This window comes from Salmo salar, chromosome ssa16 (assembly GCF_905237065.1).
Source record: "Salmo salar chromosome ssa16, Ssal_v3.1, whole genome shotgun sequence".
Taxonomy (NCBI): domain Eukaryota; kingdom Metazoa; phylum Chordata; class Actinopteri; order Salmoniformes; family Salmonidae; genus Salmo; species Salmo salar.
In genome coordinates this window covers 12,511,475-12,532,127 of record NC_059457.1, presented here as the reverse complement: position 1 = coordinate 12,532,127, position 20,653 = coordinate 12,511,475, and the positions used below count along the sequence as shown (strand labels likewise).

The following is a 20,653-nucleotide window of genomic DNA, read 5'->3' as shown; positions in this document are numbered from 1 at the left end:
AGAGTGAAAGCACCGCCAGCATTCAAAACTGACCAAAACATCAGCCAGGAAGCATAGGAATTGAGAAGTGGTCTGTGGTCACCACCTGCAGAACCACTCCTTTATTGGGGGTGTCTTGCTAACTGCCTATAATTTCCACCTGTTGTCTATTCCATTTGCACAACAGCATGTGAAATGTATTGTCAATCAGTGTTGCTTCCTAAGTGGACAGTTTGATTTCACAGAAGTGTGATTGACTTGGAGTTACATTGTGTTGTTTAAGTGTTCCCTTTATTTTTTTGAGCAGTGTATGTAGCATATATTTTTTTCACTGCAACCGCCAACCACAGGAAGACTCAGGAGCCCTCTCTCAATGAGCATAGACAGCCAGCTGCTGCCATTCTGCTAATCATCAGATGGGGGGAGGAGAGGAGGTAGGGGGCTCATGTGGGTCACTGGGGGGCTGCCTTGATTGGATAATTTATTCATAAAAAAAATAAAAAATAAAACTGCATAATAAATACATGTGACTGGTCAGTTGTGTGAGTCAGGAGCTTGACCCAAGCCCATAGGGTGCCTAAGAAACAAAATATGTAAATGAACAATTACGTAATTTAAAAAAAATATTATAATTTATGCTGGGCGGGAGGGGTTGGAATTTATTTTTTAAACGAAGCCCCAGGGCCTATTAATCCGGCACTGCACACTGTAAGGAACGCCCCGAATTGCAGTGTTCTCGGTTTTCAGGCCTTTTGGGCGGGTTTTAACTTGGCGTTCAACCATACAGTGGAGCTAGAACCTTGCAAGCCAGCCCGACGGTCAGCCGTCACGTTTTCTGTGCTCACAGCCCGCAAAAATACAGTAATTGCGGAGCTGTAGCTACACTTGTATCCGGGAGATACCGCTGTTTTAACGCAAGAAAACTCAGCCTCGTCCAAATTTCAGGTATATCCATCTTTCACATGCTTTTTTTTCCTCTGGTTGCATTATATTTAGCGCTAAATGTTCAAAGATGACTGGGAATTGCTATCGTTTGCTAACGACGTGCGACAGCATGCCACGGAAGAGATGCGCAAAAGGGAGGGGTAACTGGCTAACGTTAGCTAGCCAGTTAGCAAAATTATTTCCAGAAAGTGTTGTAGGTTTGTGTTAGGACTCATTGAGGTCACTCTTTTTCAGAAAGTGTTTGCATTTTCTTGTTTTGGTAGTGCTGTTTTTGCTGTCAGTCATTAGCTAACTAATGCGAATTGCTCACCACCAGAGAAGTTGGCATACTAGCTAACGTTAGTTAGTTAGCTGGCTGGTTGGCTAGTTGGTGTTCTTCCTGTGTGGGGTAATACGGCCACAAGTCGCTGCCAGTGCCTTCTTCAGCAAGTTTCGCTAATTGACATGTGGGCTGTGGTGTTCAAGCTTAAAATCATTATCACTTTGTACGACAATAGCTTTCTTTCTAAATTAATATGGCGTGACACTGGACTTATTTTAGCCGTATAACTTATGCCACAACTAAGTTGTCTGAATTTAATCAGGGTCACAAGAACTCCAGCCTTTTTCCATTTATGACATTTGACATATATATTCCTTTAACTCATTGACGTGAGTGTTAGCCAAAATGATAGCCACCCCTTCTCTAATATGGTCTATACCCTGGTCTATACTAGGCCAACATCACCTGCTCTGATTTTGAATCACTGCTGAGGTGGCCTTGTCAACAGCGTTCTCTGATCTTTGCAGAGGGGGGTCTTAATTCATACATTACCTTTTGCGATTTGTTGTTTTCACATCTGTCATAAAATATTTATTACAGCATTCAAGTGCCAACTCCAGGAACATGCATGTGTTTTAATCAGTTATTCCAACAGGAGATGTGGTATCTGGGATCACTTGCTTTTACAGCAGTAGAGACTTGATCAAGGTGAATGCACTGTGTAGTTTACAGTGCTGTACGGTGAGACCCAGGTGGTGTTAGGTTATGTGTTATTCTTGGCTGGTGATTGTTTTCCCAGGTTGGCCAAAGAGGAGGATGCCAATCTCTGTCCCCCAAGGACTGCAGAGTAGAAGCTGGACCTATAGGTGTAAAGGCTGTCTTAGTCAGTTGTCCCAAGTGAATTGGAACATTCTCTCCAGGGGTCCTAAATGTTTTAATGATGCTGTAGCAGCAGCACCCTCAGTCTCCAGGGCTGTTGAATGGCATTTGGAGTGTTTTTAGTGAAGCGCCAGACTCTCCTTTGCACCGCTCTCATACCCACCTGATAAGCACGATTACCTTTTACCTCCGTTCCTCCAAAAATGGGTATCAGGTTTTTCATGGTGGTGCTTTAGTGAATACAGTTGTTGCACACCAGTCACCAGGGATTTCTTTATGGCTTTTTATGTCCTTACTCTACAGTTGTTTCTCTTTGTGACACCTGTTATCAAATAGTTTATTTGGTTTATAATAAGCACACACGCATACAGTAGGCCTATATATAATGTGAGGGCAAGATGGCACTGCATGCCACAACTGCCTTGCCACTTGGGCAGAGACACTGCCTCTGTTTGACAAGCTCACAGCTGTCACAGACTTGACACAGGCTATTATTTACTGCATATAACCAATCAGCTCTGCCGCATTGACCAGAGGGAACCTATCCTGCACGTAAAAATGGTGCTCTGAGCAGTGCTGTACAGTAACAGTATGCAAACAAATTGGTTTAAGTGTGCCGATGAACTCAAGGGATGCCTTTGGCACTGATGGTGGAACACTGTTTCTGTCTGAACTCCGACTCAAATATGCTTCCCAAAAATAACATGGTCGCTGTGGTGAAACATTTATTCAGATGTTTCTATGTAAACAGGATTATTAGGCTAATTGTTATTCTTACAAAGCATGTAAATGTTTCCATCAAACTATTATATTCATCTAACTATCCACAATAATCACATTATTGTGTGCATGTAACCGTACTTAGTCACTGTTGGACAGAAGTGTTTTAGTGTGAGGTTTGAGTGATATGTGTTTAATGATCTTGGTGGGTGATATCCGTTTTGAATAAGCTATAACATTATCTTCTGTGTCAATCATTGACCAGTTATCTGTCTGAATAGCGTGATGTATCAACAGTAGCGTGCCATCCACCCGGCCACTATCACTCACAGAGATAAGACTAGTAAAAAGAAAATGGCCGTATTTAAACTCTTGAGTTTTCAACATGCACTATGTAACTTTTTGGGCGACCTGACCAAATTTGCGTATGTGCGCGATTTCTATGCTTCCTCTTCTGAAGTTTAGGTTTTGCGTGTCTTCCTTTTGGTTTTGTACACCTGCTTCAAACAACGGAATATACAGTATTTTTGGTTATGGAAAGTATATTTCTCAGCCGTTTAGACAATACAATGATTCTCTACACAATGACTGCTTGTTTTGTCACATAAACTGAATGTAGGCAAACTACTAGAATTTTAGCAACCAGGAAACGGCAGAGCGATTTCCGTATAGTGCATCTTTAAGTCAGGTTCATATCTGGTAAACCGGATATTAGTGATGCAAATTGATGATGTGTAGAGAAGATTTCAATCTACTTTACTGGATCTTTGCCAGGAGTGCTCAACTCTGCTCTCTAGACCTTTCAGTACATTGTGTGAATGAGAAGCAACTTTCATGAGAAAATACGTTTTAACCGTAAACCAGGTGTTATAGTCAAACACGTAAATTCTGGTCTTCATTTTGACAGTTTGTTGCTAAAGTGATATATTTTGGTCTTTTTAGTAGTAAATCTAGTTGTTTGTTCAACTTTACCATTGAAATCCCGAGGCACTTTGAGAAGGTGCCTCCACGTCATCTCAAGGGAGGGGTTCAGTATGAAATACACTCCCTTATAGATGTGTTGGGTGGTACCACCTCTAGGCTTACTATAAACGCAGGTGACAGCGCACCTTATTTGGCAATGGTCTTGCTGAGTAGTGTGCAAATATATTTAGCATGATGCTTTCTTGACTAGACTACTGACGGTACACAAAATTCAAAAGGCAGTAAGGCGCATATGACCAAATGTAAACGTTTTTGCTTACAGTTTCATACACCTGTGCTTTTTTAAGAAGGGGGGGAAAAAACATGTAGGCAATGAGGATTATACGTTTTTATATTTGTAGCTACATTCATAACAAGAAATAAATGACCATGGTCTTCATATCAACTCATTGTATTGTTTCCCCATCTGCTATGACTGATTGGTGGCGCAGTCTGCTAAAACAGTTCGCTCATAGTTCAATGGTTGTGAGATCTGCATGTGGGATTAGAAATCTTTTTTTGCCTTACAATATTCATCCCATGCCCACACACACACACTTCTAATTCTGAAAAGTGAAGCATTACTTGTGAGAGGGGTCGCCCGGGTAGCAGTTGTAGGTATTTATACAGTACCCAAGACCAGTGAGTTAATTTGACTATTGGAAAAAGAGCTACTGTGTAAATACTGCAGTAAGAGTTGGTTAAAATTGAGCCCCTAATCATCATTATAGCAGCACCCCCCCAACACCGCAATAAATGTGAGTCCATATTTCACTTTATTTCTTTTATTTTTATTGCTCCGTGGGGGATTCAAATTTACATCGCAATTGGCAATAATGTCAGGAACTCGGGCGCCTTACCACTTTGAGCTAACGGTGCAGAGCCATATTGGCTCGCCATTGCACAATTTTATTAGAGCGTTTCAGTGGACTTCTGGTAATTATGCTTTAGTGAGAAAGTGTTGGGATCAGGTACAACTACGTTTACCCACCCCCAAAGTGAATTCTTGTGAGCAATTCCTCCCCCCACCCACAATGTTTTTTGAAGGGGTTAGGCAAAGGCTGAAATTGGAGTTGAGAGTTACCCTTTACTTAAAGCTCTTGAGCCCGTCACCCATCTTAACGACAGTGTGGATTAGACAGGATAAGAGTTACTTACAACAGTGGCGAGGCTGAATATGATACTGGAACCAACATGCTGTATGTAATATGGGTGCATTTTGTAGATGGAAGAGGAGTTTTTGTCTCTTAACTGGGGTCGGTGTTACTGGTGAAATTCTGTCCGGTAGGTTCTTCAATAACTATGCTAACGATGATGTAATCCTTCCACAGGTTGAGGGTTGGCGCACACCTGACAAAATGGTGACCATTCCGGAATACTATGAGGGGAAGAATGTGCTTATCACGGGGGCGACAGGCTTCATGGGAAAGGTCCTGCTGGAGAAGCTGCTGCGGTCTTGCCCTGGAATCAAAGCCGCGTATGTTCTGGTCCGGCACAAAGCAGGGCACGCTCCCCAGGCCCGCATCGCTGACATGATCAACTGCAGGGTGAGCAGAGCTGGAGAAGGATAAAGGTCTAATGGGGCTAGCCAAAAGGGGATGTCTGTGGGGTGATGGCTCATACGTTCTTGACCGTTTGTTACTGGAGATCTAGTCGTTCCAGAGCCCACACTCTCCATACTCTGTTTACAATTGGGTCATGACAGACCATGATGTTTAAAGTTTTAATGTCACATGCACAAGTACAGTCAAATGCCTTTCTTGCAAACACAAAACCCAACAATGCAGTAACACTAAAAATAGAAAGTTGGAAGAAAACATATGAGAACAACACGATAAATAAGCATACTATATACAGGGTCAGTTCCAGGACCATATTTACACTGTGCAGGGATACTGGAGTGGTAGTTAGATATGTATAGGGGTAAGGTGACATCGGATATATGATAAAACAGAGTAACAGCAGTGTATATGATGATTGTATGCCAGTGGGTATGTTTGTGTAGTCAGTTTAAATGTATGTGCATATCATGTGTGTGAGAACAAATAAGTGGGTGTTTTGTGTGTGTTGAAGTATCAGTGTGAGTGCAAAAATCAGAATAAAACATAAAGGTCAACTCAATCCATGTAGCCATTTTGTTAGCTATTCAGCAGTCTTATGGAAGGGGTATAGAAGACTTGATGCGCCGGTACCGCACGCCATGCGGAGAGCGGTGTGGGTGGTTGACATCTTAAAGGATTTTCCGGGCCCTCCCTGTACCCGCCTGGATGGCAGGGAGCTTGGCCCCAGTGACGTAGTCGTAACTAAAGGGATTGCTTTCTTGGAGCACTTTCAAACCAAAACGCATCACTCCACCAACACATTGCTGTCATTAAAAAAAATTGAGTAGGTTCAATTTGATCCTCTTATTGGCAGTGAAAGTAGCATGATTTGAGTGTTACATTTTTTTTTGCCAACTGTTGCAGCTGTTTGTATTTCAGCTTTTTGACAGGGTACGAGATGAGCAGCCAGACTTTGCTGAAAAGATCGTGGCTGTTAACAGTGACCTCACCCTGCCAGAGCTGGACCTGAGCACAGAGGACCAGGAAACGCTTGCTGACTGCATCAACGTAGTCTTTCACTGTGCTGCAACCATCCGATTCAACGAGCCTCTCAAGTGAGCCATTGTTTCTCTCCTAATGCTACTCCCCAGAGCTTTGCTGGACAATTCTGCAAGCTCAGATTTTTCTGCAGGGTGATCTTGTCACTTGCTTCACCTGCAGAGAAATGACTCGCTTCCTTTTAATACTTAAAGTGTAGGTTATCATTCTAGAAGTATTTCTAACCCTTCTTGTGTACCTGCCCATTGGCTTTTAATATTTTCATGTGTTGTATGTGACATTTTTCTTCCTTCTCAGAGATGCTATGCAGCTGAATGTTCTAGCCACCCAGAAGATGGTGGCTCTGGCCCACAGAATGAAGCACTTGGAGGTGTTCCTTCACGTGTCCACAGCCTATGCTAACTGTGACCGGACGCTCATTGAGGAAGTGGTTTATCCACCTCCTGTTGACTACAAGAAGCTCATCGACAGCCTGGAGTGAGTCTAAGAAATGTGACTTGTTTTTCATAACACTTCCCATTGCAGACTTGTTACCCTGAAGTTATTTGCAGATTGATAGAAACCTAAGCCATTTGGTATTTTAATTTAAAATTTTAATTTGACCTTTATTTAACTAGGCAAGTCAGTTAAGAACACATTCTTATTTTCATTGACGGTATTATTAAGATTAATGTCAGTAATACTATATACCAAGAGATTATAGTAATTTACAGATAGGCATGTTTGACTAAGAGGAAATGGCTGCATTAGTGGCTAATGCATGAGGTTGGAATTTCTCAAGGGTCTCTCAATGCCACTTCATGGACTGAAACTTCGTACCAACACAGGGAGTGTCTCTGATTTGAAACTTAATGCAGTTTGGTTACTGATTGAATGGCACTCATTTGGAAACTATTTAATAAGGACATTTGCTTTACTCAAAATGTTAGGTGGGACTTCTGACTTCTCTTGAAGGTGGCCCATTATGTAACCCATGGACAAAACGGTCACCAGTTGTGTAAAAGTTAGTGTCCTGTTCTAGTAGTGTTTCCACCCTTAAGTATTACGAAAGGCATGTCAGAATCTGTTCAGAGATTTGTGGGTGGGGCAGTTTAAAGGAAAGTTAATCTCTGAAATATGTGTTTGGTCATGGGCAGAAAATTGTAATATAACTGACCTTTTGTGTGGATTTTCCAGGTTTTTTTCCCCTTCTACATAGCTGTGTGTGTGTGAGAGAGAATAATATATATATATATATATAACTTTTTTTTTTTTTTTTTTTGCTGTCATTTTCAGGAATTAAAAAAAAAAAAACCTTTCCAGTGTAAAATTAACTTTAAATGACTAAATCCAGATATAAAGTATGTAGAAAATATATATTTTTTTAAAATAGTCATCTTTGAGAACTAAACATCACCAAAATAAAAGCTAGACAGTCAGGGAGAAACAAAAATTCAAAACATGCATTCGGGAGAATTTTTCTCATGGCATGGAGCCTCCATAGATTTTTTTTTTATGTTTGAGTCACTCAGATAGCATAAGCCATGGCAAAATGTGTGGAACTGCAGGAAATTTGCTTTAAAACGGCAACATTTTGTCACTGTGGCCAACAGGAGGGCCTCTAAAATTGTTGTTCAGCGACTGCACCATTGGCCACACCCACCATCTAAGCTCAATTTTTATCCAGAAAAAAACCCTGTCTTCAATGTGTTTTCATGTTGGTTAGGTGGATGGATGAGAAACTGGTCTCAGCGATGACCCCAGGGCTGATTGGAAAAAGGCCCAACACGTACACTTACACCAAGGCCATGGCTGAGTACCTGGTCCAGCAGGAGTGTGGAAACCTCAACGTGGCCATCATCAGGCCCTCTATAGTAGGGGCCAGTTGGAAAGAGCCTTTCCCAGTGAGTCTTCTCATGTACTGAGCAGGCTGTCTTCTAACGGTAGCTACTGTAACTGACCGTAGTAAATAAACTCTGTATACTGGTCATAACATGTTTTCACTCTTAGGGCTGGATTGATAATTTCAATGGACCTAGTGGAATATTCATTGCCGTAAGTATTTTTTTAAAGTTAGCTAAGTTCTCTTTATGTTAAATGGTCAGAGATCGGACCGCGATCATGACCACGTCAACATTGTGGCTACTCATTATAACCTGAGAAAGCACTTTCCTATGACCTAGTAATGAACCTGACACTTCTCTGCCCTATTATAGGCAGGAAAGGGGATCCTGCGCACCATGAGAGCATCCAACAACGCAGTGGCTGACCTGGTGCCTGTGGATGTGGTCATCAATACCACACTGGCTGCCGCCTGGTACTCTGGCTCCCAGAGACACACCAGGTCAGTTGCGCACACACACACTGGAGCTGGACGAATGATATGATTATGAAATGCAAATATTCCTTCCGGTTTCTATTTTGTCCCTTTTTGTGTCTGCAGGCCTAAGAGCATATTGGTGTACAATTGCACGACGGGTGGCATCAACCCGTTCCACTGGGGCGAAGTTGGTATGAACCGCTTTCCTTATCTTACACCCGGAGTATATTTGGATATTTGTTCTCAGATGGTATAACAAAGCAGAATGCTAAATTATGATTATCAGTTATACTTCTGAGGGCACACCCACTCTTATAACTGTAGTGTGTGAGCAGGTTTTGTTTACTCACACGTTCTTTGGGGTGTTAACTCCCTGGATTTGTTTACTGTACATATTCTAGGTAAGCCCTCATTGCAAATAAGAGTTTGTTCTTAACTGACTTGCCTAGTTAAATGAAAAATAAAGAAATCCAAATGCTAGCCATCTGAGAAAGATCAACATTGTGCCAGGTTTAAAGGAAATGGGTGAAACTATATAACGTGACTCATGTGCTTGAATGAAAGTGTTCCAGTCATAAATCCAATATTTGTTTAGTGGACTAAAGATGGATGGTATCTTCATAGTGCCATTTTGTATAGTTCCCTTTTAAGATGCTAACCTGGTGCGTTTGTTGTAGTAAATGTCAAATATATTTTGTCGATTATTTGCTACTCATTTACTGTAGATTGTTATGCTGCTTAAATATTTCAGGTGAAATCACTTTGTTTTTTAACATTGCTTTTCTCCATTCATTAGGCTTACTTTGAAGTCTAGATTTGTGGTGTTATGTAATCTCCCCAGACTCCTGCAATAACTTGTACGGTTAAATAATAATAATGGTTCAAAAGCACTTCAAAGATATATTGTCTAAACCGAAGATCTGGCTTTGCTGCTGCTTTGTTGTATGCTTGCCGCTTAGCTCTTTCTTTCTACTTTGGAGAAATGAGTTGTGCCAACAATTCACTCTGTTGAACCCCCTACCTTTTCTCCTAGAGTACCATGTAATATCCACTTTCAAGAGGAACCCCCTCGAGCAGGCCTTCAGACGGCCCAATGTAAATCTCACAACCAATCACCTTATCAATCAGTACTGGATCGCTGTAAGCCACAAGGCACCAGCCTTCCTTTATGATCTCTGCCTCAGGATGACAGGAAGAGAGCCCAGGTAAATGACGCCCTGCTCGGTCACACCCATCTCCCTCCACTCCCCCCCGCGTTCTCGCTCAGTGTAGCCCAATGTGTACTGTACCTGTGACGTGATGCTTCTGTCCGGTGTCATGGGGGTAAGGGTGCATAAGCCACCCATATACCATTAGGGCTGGGTTCTGCACTCTTACCCTTCTCGGTGTTACCTCGACCATGTCCTGGCATTGAATGTCCTTGTTAAAGGGGGTCCTCCCTCCTGTGATGTCATATTCTCTCTGCAGAGTACTGTATAAACATGACCTTCAAGACCAACCCCTTAGAGCAGGCTTTCAGGCGCCCCAATGTTAACCTGCGGTCCAACCCCTTTACCAATCAGTACTGGACCACAGTGAGTCACACTCTGCCCGCCCTGCTGTATGACGTGTATCTCAGGGCCACGGGTCAGAAGCCCCGGTAAGGTCTACTACAGTGCCCGTGCCCTCTCAACCCCCTCTCCCCTCCACCACTGGGTGCTGGTTGTGTGGCATGGTGGGTGGGGAGGAAGCAACTCCTGGCTGTTTGCTCGACTTCGTGGACTCGGCTGGCTGCTGACAGGCTTCTGTGTCGACATGACAAGCATGGGTTCCTGTCCAAAGCATGCTGCAATGTTTGAGTTTTTTCTTTTATTTTGTCGCCCTTTTTGTTTGACCTTTTCTGCCTGTTACTGCATTTGTACTTTTTTTTTTATGCAGTTGGAACTATTTGGTTTTGGAAGTCATTTTTTTAAAATGATTGTGGAATTACCTCCCTGTTTATTTTTGTCGCCATTTTTTGTTTTTCTGAGTCATGCCGTTAAGTCCGGTGTTTCCCAAATTAGCGGTCGTGTGAGAGACTGAAATAAAAGAAATCATGCTTGGTTTGTAGAATCTGAGCTTACTGACCGCTAGATGCGGTTGTAATAAACAGCGGTTTCTATTTTCTTCTTACAAATGTGTGTCTCTCTTGAAAGATTTAAGCTACAAAATAACGACTCCATCACTGAAAGATAAGACTCGGGAACACGTATGTGTCTTCTGTTTCCCTCCAATGCTCACAAGTCGTGCATTACTCATTAGAAGAGTGGACAAGGCACTAAATCAGACTGGGGGGGACATACAAAATTATTGCCTGATTTATCTTCTGAACTTCCCGACGCATTTCAGTCACTTCAAACCATACTTTCAACAGTACTGTCAGACCGTCATAGCCCCAATTTAAAAAAAGTTAACATTAGCCTTTGATTACATCACCTTTTATTTTTTTTTATTTTTTTTTTTTTGACATGGTTGGGTTGCAGACTATAATTTTTTTTTTTTATATCAAAATTGGGTCACAGGCCAAAAAAAGTTTGGGAACCCCAGCATTAAGTTTTCTGAAGTGACCTGGGATTGATCGGTCCTCATTCTTGTCCTCTACTCTTCAATAATCTCTACAAATGAGAGGAACCAGTGAACTAGTTGTCCTTTATTAATTGGCCCATCAACACTTCTATTCCTGGTAGTCCTATTCCTGGGCTTCATGAAGCACATTGTGGGCAGAATGGAATGCACTGGCAGTAATTGATACGCTCAGAAGCCAATGGAAACTTGAATTAAAATGTATCAGTGAGTTGAGTAGGCCTACTCATAAACCCCACCTTTTTTTTTTTTTTATGCGTTTCATTATGCATCCAGACCACAGTTCAGTCTTATCAAGTTTTTGTTACCTGATATTGACAGTATTGGTCCTCGCAAGTTTACTGTAAAGCAGAAACATTTCAGCAATGATAAACTTTTGGTAACACATCTCAATTAGCAAAAATGTAACATTTTTGATTGTCTGAAATGCATTTGGATTAGTATTCAACACTTTCTACGGGTGAAGTAAATAGATGGGGTGTCTCACCCACCGAGAAACTAATACCTTTTTAATGTTTGACTTTCTAAATGGTCCACCATGCATGTTTTGTCACCTTCCCCTTGGAACCCGATGTATCATGGAGGGAATCTGAGCTCTGATTACAAGCATGGTTGCTTTTGATGCAATTTGGCATGGCCATTAATCCTCAAACCAGTTCGTTCATGAAACTTTCAACTACAATTAGGAAATGTTTTCCTAATGACGACAATGTAATTAGTGCAAGTTTTAAAACCTTAAGCTACTGGCAGTCAGACATGCTCAGATGCCCTCAAAGATTGGACAAGCCCTCCATTACATTGTGTTCAACATGCAGTACATTTGGTTAGTATTCAGACCCCTTGACATTTACGTTACAGCCTTATTCTAAAATAGATTTAAAAAAATATCTGTCTACACACTACCCCATAATGACAAATCAAAAACAAGTTTTTATAAAATTTTGCTAATGTATAAAAATAAAAAACTGATCACATTTACATAAGTATTCAGTACTTTGTTGAAGCCCCTTTGGCGGCGGTTACAGCCTCGATCCTTCTTGGGAATCAATCAAATGTATTTATAAAGCCCTTCTTACATCAGCTGATGTCAAAGTGCTGTACAGAAACCCAGCCTTAAACCTCAAACAGCAAGCAATGCAGGTGTAGAAGCACGGTAGGACGCTACAAACTTGGCATGCCTGTATTTGGAGAGTTTCTCCCATTCTTCTCTGCAGATCCTCTCAAGCTCTGTCAGGGTGGATGGGGTGCGTCGCTGCACAGCTATTTTCAGGTCTCTCCAGAGATGTTCGATCAGGTTCAAGTCCAGGCTCTGCTTGGGCCACTAAGAGACTTGTCCTGAAGCCATTCCTGCATTGCTTGGCTGTGTGTTTAGGGTCATTGTCCTGTTGGAAGGTGAACCTTTTCCCCAGTCTGAGGTCCTTAGCGCTCCGGAGCGCTTTCATCAAGGATTTCTGTACTTTGCTCTGTTCATCTTTCCCACGATCCTGACTAGTCTCCCAGTCCCTGCCACTGAAAAACATCCCCACAGCATGATGCTGCCGCCACAATGCTTCAGCTTAGGAATGGTGCCAGATTTCCTCCAGACCTGACGCTTGGCATTCGGACCAAAGAGTTCAATCTTGGTTTCATCAGACCAGAGAATCTTGTTTGAGAGTCCTTTAGGTGTCTTTTGGAGTGACTTCCATCTGGCCACTATCATAAAGGCCTGATTTGGTGGAATGCTGCAGAGATGGGTTGTCCTTCTGGAAGGTTCTCCCAACTCCAGAGGGTCTCTGGAGCTCTGTCAGTGACCATCAGGTTATTGGTCACCTCTCTGACCAAGGCCCTTCTCCCACAATTGCTCAGTTTGTCCGGGCAGACAGCTCTAGAAAGAATCTTGGTTGTTCCAAACTTCTTCCATTTTTAAGAATGATGGAGGCCACTGTGTTCTTGGGGACCTTCAATGCTGCAGAAAGTTATTGGTACCCTTCCCCAGATCTGTGCTTTGACACAATCCTGTCTCGGAGCTCTACAGATAATTCCTTCGACCGCATGGCTTGGTTTTTGCTCTGACATGCACTGTCAACTGTGGGACCCTACATAGACAGGTGTGCTTTTTCAAATAATGTCCAATCAATTGAATTTACCACAAGTGGACTCCAATCAAGTTGTAGAAACATCAAGGACGATCAATGAAAACAGGATGCACCTGAGCTCAATTTTGAGTCTCATAGCAAAGGATCTGAATATTTATACAATAAGGTATTTCTGTTATTTTGTATAAATTTGACAGATGTATAAAATATTGTTTTCACTTTGTCCTTATGGGGTGGTGTTGTATAGATTGAGGAACAAAAATGTATTTTATTACATTTTATAGTAAGGCTGTAACCAAAATTAGGAAAATGTCCACGGTCTGAATACTTTCCGAATGCGCTGTGTCAACCTAACAATACTCAACCCAATGGAGACTGGTATGAGTTAGTGTAAATTATCTTATAATGCTAGTATGCTTAGACTCTTACCGGTGTTCTATTTTTCTATTCTAGATTGTGCTGAATTTATACAGTTCTTTATTTTAAAGCTGTGAAGAAGTGTGCAAGGGTCAGATGATTGCAAATCTACGTTTCATCTATGGCGTTGACATACCCTAATCTTTACTTTGGTAATGAATTGGCTTAAAGAGGGCACTTTTACCCTGTACAAAAATACTTTGAATTGGTAATTCTCCGTTGTTCCACCTTGTCTGCTTAACAGACCTCAGTCCTCCTACACGTCATAATCCGAATCCAGTTGGCTGGGGTTAGTTTCCAGCAGTTGGATATTAAAGCTCAGTGCCCTTAAGGGTAAAAGATGGCACTGTGCTGTCAGCTCTGTGCCATCTCCCCTTCTACCTCCTTAATACCTGTCTCTTCCCTGTTGCCATGGTGACCACCACTCCACGGCAGGATGATGAAGACCATCACACGGCTGCACAAGGCCATGATGGTGCTGGAGTACTTCACCAGTCACTCGTGGGTGTGGAACACGGACAACGTCACCATGCTGATGAACCAGATGGGCACTGATGACAAGAGGGTATGCTTTACGCCCACCCACCAGTCACTGGCGCACACACACACACTTGTAGGATGCACACACATACTTGTAGGACCCACGCATACATACTTGGGTAGGACACACACACACACACACTTGTAGTGTGGCAGACACAGAAATGCTATTGAACGAAGGGAGTATGTTTGCATTTGTAGTCCAAGCTGAATTATTCAATTGTGCTCGGTTTTAAATGGAGTCATTGTGTTGGATAGTCAGGGCCTGGCTGAAATGTACAGTGAATGTACACTCAATGGACAGTCTGTTAGGTACACCAATCCGTTAACGAAAATGTTTAGCTCCTACAGGCGATGAGTCACGTGACTGCGGCTTACTATATAAAGCAGGTAGACGGGTATCGAGGCATTCAGTTACCGTTAGAATGGGACAAAATGAGGGACCGAAGTGACTGAGCGTGGTATGGTTCAGTATCACAAACAAGTGTCTAGGGTTTACTGAGAATGGTGTGACAAACAAAAAAACATCCAGTCTTAGGGGTGAAAACAGCTCGTTGATGAGAGCCGTCAAAGGAGAATGGCAAGAATTGTGCAAGCTAAGAGGCGCAGAGTACAACAGTGGTGTGCAGAACGGCATCTTGGGAACGCACAGCTCGTCGGTCCTTGTCACAGATGGGCTATTGCAGCAGACGACCACACCGGGTTCCACTCATATCAACTAAAACAAGAAGAAACAGCTCCAGTGGGCACGCCATCACCAACACTGGAAAATTGGAGAGTGGAAAAACTTTGCCTGGTCCGACGAATCTCAGTTCCTGTTGCGTCATGCCGATTCAGGATTTGATGTAAACAGCATAAGTCCATGGCCCCATCTTGCCTGGTGTCAATGGTACAGGCTGGTGGTGTAATGGTGTGGCGAAGGTTTTTCCTGGGACACTTTAGGTCCCTTGATACCGATTTTGAGCAACGTTTCCATGCCCCAACAAATTCAGGCTGTTTTAAAGGTGGTGGTGTTGTGTGTGTGTGTGTGTGTGACCCTGGGGGTCTGACCCTGTACTGGATGGGTGTACCTAATAAACAGTCCACTGAGTATGTTAGTCCAACACACCAAGTGTAACGCTTGAAGTTGTACTTTTTGTGTCAAATCTTCCTTGGTTCAACAACTTGCTCAATGCCCATCCTTACAGTATGAATCCCCTTATTTGTTTGTCCAGATGTTCAACTTTGACGTGCGACAACTCAACTGGGCAGAGTACATGGAGAACTACTGCATGGGGACAAAGAAGTATGTCCTGAACGAGGCTGAGTCAGGCCTGCCAGCCGCACGCAAACACCTCAACAAGTAAGAGTAATGTCTCTACCTGCACATGTTACGTAACACAACTATCCTCTTATTGACAATTCCCAAGTGATCTTGAATATTTCATTGTAATGGCATTGGCTTCATGCTATTTTTCATTCTTTGATGCACACGCTTTTGTTGCCGAGTATTAGCTGTTTGTTCACCATCCCGCAAAGGGTAATAACCTATCCTAAACTGCCTGACTGTGTTAAAGACCAATACTTCATGTTGCATTTGTTTTTGTTCAGTATAGATACATGCAGGTTTTCTTCTGTCATCTGTTGCCCTTGACTAAAGACTAAATGAACCTTTGCTCACCAGGATGTCATAAATTCTAGAATGAATGCTTCAATCTAGTTGACATTGGTCAAGTTTTCTGCCATCTCTGCTTCTTTCACGGAACAAAGACTTGGACCGGGGAGAAAAGGCAATTACTATAAATATTTTCTGTGCAAAATGTTCAAATGACATCAGTTTGACCGGTTGTAAGGAAATAGAAAGCTGTGAAAACGACCCAACGTGTTTCTGATAAGATTTTAGCTCGGCTTGGATGCGTATTTTATTGTTGAAATACTATCCGTTTTTATGATGCTGATAAAGACAGCACCTCTAGAGCCGGTATCTAATTGCACATTGGCATTCTCTGAAGATGCTGAAAGAAATAATATTTCTCAACTCCTGTTCCCCAGTCAAAATGTACATTTGGTGGATCATTGTACTGCAAGAAATGCATAATTCTGCAGGAGTCAACCTCTGTCTTAACATTATAGACCTAGTGTCAGTATCCATTTTACCCATCTGAATACAGGATACAGTTCCTTTGACGTGCCGTAGACCTATTTGAAGTCCCTGTCTCGTTACTGTGGAATTTGTATATCGCCTCGCAATCATCACATGCAACATAGGCAGGCACCGCCTTCATCCTCTTTTACCACTTCACCAAATCTTTCCAAACATTACTCTTCTAGTGCCCTTCAACGTTCCATTTTGCAGCTTTTCTCTTGCTGTGTTAAACTCCGACATTGTACTTTTTGCCTCAGTGGATCGACGTTAACGTTTTCTGCCCGTTCCCAAAAGCGTTTGGCTATTTAATCGCCAAAGAATAAAAGCAAAACCTCAATGTAGCCTATAGATAAAAATAAATGGCACAGTAATTGCACATTTATGGATTATTATTATTTTTTGTTGGTTTTCTCTTTATTCAACCTGACCGCCTTCAGCCACGGAACATTTCCTGACCCTAAAACCGTGCATTACTATCACATATCTTTCTGCTTTTCTGGATCACCAGCAAAATGTTTCCCTGGTATCCTCTGTTCTTCTAAAAGTGCTCGTTGCTCACAATATTCAAAGGGTAAAGTTCTACTTAAATGTCCTATTCCTCCCGTGAATGCCTGTTCACATGCAAGCTACCCAGGACATGTCATTGCATTTCTTCAGTTACCTCTTCATAATAAAAATAAAACTTTTGTGTTTTTTTTTCAGGTTGAGGAACATCCGCTATACGTTCAACACGGTCCTGGTCGTGTTCATCTGGCGAGTGTTCATCGCGCGGTCCCAGATGGGCAGGAACATCTGGTACTTTGTGGTCAGCCTCTGCTTCAAGTTCCTGTCCTACTTCAGAGCGTCCAGCACCATGAAATACTGAGGCCACGTGGCGTGTTCACCCTGAACCTATCCACCCTCTCTCCCTCCTGCCCGGCCCGCCTGCGGACAGCTATGCATTGGACAGTGCTCTTCAAACCCTGGGACTATTTTCAGTCACATCAAAGGGAGCCTTCAGGATTTTGGCACTGAAGCCCTTTATCTACTTCCCTAGAGTCAGATGGACTTGTGGATACCATTTTTTTTATGTCTCTGCGTGCAGTTTGAAGGAAGTGGAAGGCTGGTAACTGCTAGCAATGCGAGTAGATGGCATAGATGTTGTCATTGCGCTAATGCTAGTTAGGGTTGGCTGGTGAAACTACCGCTTACTTCCTTCATCCTGGATGCAGAGACTTACAAATTTGTATCCATGAGTTCATCTGACTCTGGGGAAGTAGATAAAGGGCTTCATTGCAAAAAATCCCAAAGTATCTCTTTTAAAGGTCTGACATACCATTCATCCTACTGTATGTGATGTGTCCCCTTCCCTCTGCAGTGTGTTCCCTGGTGTGGGAGGTAGTACTGCATTCAACTGTGATGTAGTAAGCATGAATCTAACCAGACCCCAGGTCCTGTGATGCTCCCCTTGCACAGTGATGGTCAGACAGAATTGTCATCGATTTGTCTCGGTTGGTTGTCATGGTCATTGAGCTCTCTGCTTTGCTGACTGCCCCAGGGTGGTCAGGCGGTGGCTTTGACTAACGGTTTAGATTTTCTTGCTTGAATAGGGATGAAGGCACCCATGTGCTCTATGCTTGCTGGTGGCAATGACTAATTCCCAATGACATAATCAAGCACAAGTTAGATGGTAATGGGATGGCTTTTTTTACTGTGCCTAAAAGGTTTTGATTATCTTGCATCAGCTGTCCTTGCAGAGCTCGCTTTAAAAAAAATAAAAAAATCCTATGTTGCATTTAAGCCATTTCTGACTGGACTGTCCGCTTATGATTTCTGACCCAAATACCTCTTATCTCATGTAGCTCAGAACAGGCAACTGCTCAGAGGACTTGATGTTGGGGTAGTCTGTGGTTCTTTACACTGGTTTTACTGAGAACAGCTTTTAGGCAAAGCTGCGCTGATCTATTTAAGTGTTTCCCGATGTTGCACAATGTCATGGGCATTTTACTGCCTGGAATTGGAGCTTTGATTACGGCTTTGCATCACGTTTTGCCTGTTTTCTAGTTTGGGATACTCCATGCATGGGAGAGACCTCTCCTCTTCCAATCCTAAACTCCTTTTATCTTTGTCTTGCCAAAACTCTCAAAGGTGGTCTTTATCCAATGTTGGCCTGGGTAGGTTGTGCACTTGGGACATTTTTAAATGTTTGTACCGCTCCCTTTTTTTAATGTTTTCTTGTACATATTGTCTAAGATGTCAGACTGACAGTGCACTTTTCTGTGGTTGTACGTTGTATGTGTCCATTTGCCATATAGTTACTTATACCAACAAAACTATATTTAGGTAGACTTAAAATCTGACTTACAAAGTATTTTTATGCTATTAAAATATGTTTCATGGCTTTTTATTTACTAAAGAAAAAAGCTTGAGGAAACTAATTCAACTGAACCTACTTCAGCTGCTGTATACCATTTTACATCTGATTTTACATCTGATTTATTGCATCATGATGAAACTGTTGTCAGTTATTTTAAGTGTACAATTTTTCTGAATGTAGTAGTTAACACAGCTTGACTCATTGCACATCTTACTAAAAAGCTACCTATGATTCCTGAATCCAAATTAAAGTTAATACTGTAGTTGCTTGTATTTGAATATCGATGAACAAGTTGTCATGTCCATTGTAATAACTGTTTTGAGCAGCACATGTTGAATGGTATCCTTGCTTTTGTAGTCCATTTTTCCTTGTGGTGTTGGATTTGAAGAATTTAGTGTGTAACAGTTGTTTATTTCTGGTTTGTGGCTTTGCTATTCGTAGTGTAGTATTGTTAAACTTGTGAAGCAATGGAACAGCGAATTCAGGGTTTATGAACTTGTCGTGCCAGTGGTGGAGAAGTAAGAGTGGCGAAGACCCTCTACTACTTCATATTGCTAGGGATCCATGTTACTGGATCATTCTAATGGTCTTTATATTTTACATTCGTTCTGGTTTTACAGCATATCACAATGCCCATCTGGACTGACATGATTTAACATATTCCTCTTGCCTTTTGTCTGCCTGCCAAATCTTTGTATTTTGTTGTCCTGTTTCCTCTTATAATTTTACAATGTAGTCTTGTAGAAAGAACAGTATCCTATAACCAATTTGTTGTTTACCATGACCCTCACTGAATTCTCCCGAGGATGCGCTCTACAGTTGGAGGGTTTTAAAGTAATTGCCACTAAATGTAAAAAAATAAAAATAATCAATGGGTGCCTTTTGTTTGTAAACCAAAAAGAAGGAATAAACTGTTAAATCCTCTGTGCGGGAAGTTTTGTTCGTGAAGCGCAGTATTTTATGTTGTCGGGTTGTCTCACTCCAATGACCACCCCTTGGTAGAGAAGAGCTGGTAATAACTGGTTGAGCATTCCAGTAATACCTTCAGTTTTAAGTACCAGGTACAATCAGCAGGGATGGGCAACTTTGATGGGGTGGGAGTCACATCAACATCTGAACTTATCATGAGTGGCCACAATGACTCGCAGATCTTTGTACCCACATGCAGTCAGAGCTGGCCCTAAGTGAAATTTGGTTTTCTGCCCTCCTAGCAGTGGAGAGATGTTAATTCTACTAATTTCCTGCAATTCTACACATATTGCCATGGGGCGTAGAGACAATGTTGCCGTTTTTAAAGCAAGTTTGCAGCAATTCTACACCTTTTGCCATAGGGTGTGGAAAGAAATGTGCAGATTTACAGCTAATTTCTTAAGATTCACATTTTGCCATGGGTGGGGGGGGGTTCAGGACTTGCCCATCCCTGAGCTAGAGAGATAAAGCTTAGCTTTATATAGCCGTCTGACCAGATTCTTTCAATTCTTAACAGATCTCCCTCACCACTTAGCATACCAGACATTTTGTCATGTTTCTCTGATTCTGTTCAGATGATCGATTTAAGGTTTAATACTGCCGACCAGGATTTGGCCCCCTAGTATCCGGTTCACCAGGACTTCTAACTGGAGCCCTATCTTCTGGCTGTGCCAATTCCTTGGTTTACCGTTGTCGCCAAGAAATTTGACCCAAGAGATTCCGCTATGATATCATTGCACAGGGGAGGGTTTGTTTTATGTGCAAAAGAGTTGATACTGCACAGGACTAGAACGGAGTCAATCATTTACTGTACTTAGCTACAGTAGCTGACTGAATTAAATACCTGCCCTAGAGCAATGTCATTTAGGGACTTACATAATTTTCTTATGGTTGGACTCGAACACATGACCCTTGCATTGCTA

At 42.1% G+C, this 20,653-nt stretch overlaps 1 protein-coding gene across 3 annotated transcripts; it reads left to right on the top strand.

The window, feature by feature from the left end:
- Positions 1–630: 630 nt before the first annotated feature.
- On the top strand, positions 631–19,685 carry facr1 (Fatty acyl-CoA reductase 1). Of its 3 annotated transcripts, none has more exons than XM_014147875.2 (12): positions 631–924; positions 5,080–5,295; positions 6,229–6,404; positions 6,646–6,825; positions 8,054–8,231; positions 8,338–8,382; positions 8,544–8,671; positions 8,771–8,838; positions 10,115–10,286; positions 14,176–14,305; positions 15,495–15,622; positions 17,108–19,685. In XM_014147875.2, the coding sequence occupies exons 2-12, from the start codon at positions 5,107–5,109 to the stop codon at positions 17,268–17,270; spliced, it is 1,557 nt and encodes a 518-aa protein (XP_014003350.1). In that variant the 5' UTR covers positions 631–924; positions 5,080–5,106; the 3' UTR covers positions 17,271–19,685.
- The last annotated feature ends 968 nt before the right edge of the window (positions 19,686–20,653 follow it).

Bases quoted from the DNA above. Each gene is read 5' to 3' on its own strand.
- facr1 (XM_014147875.2), top strand. From the start codon at position 5,107: ATGGTGACCATTCCGGAATACTATGAGGGGAAGAATGTGCTTATCACG. The intron at 8,232-8,337 runs GTGAGTCTTCTC...TTTCACTCTTAG, and splicing joins GTTGGAAAGAGCCTTTCCCA to GGCTGGATTGATAATTTCAA. The intron at 8,383-8,543 runs GTAAGTATTTTT...GCCCTATTATAG, and splicing joins CTAGTGGAATATTCATTGCC to GCAGGAAAGGGGATCCTGCG.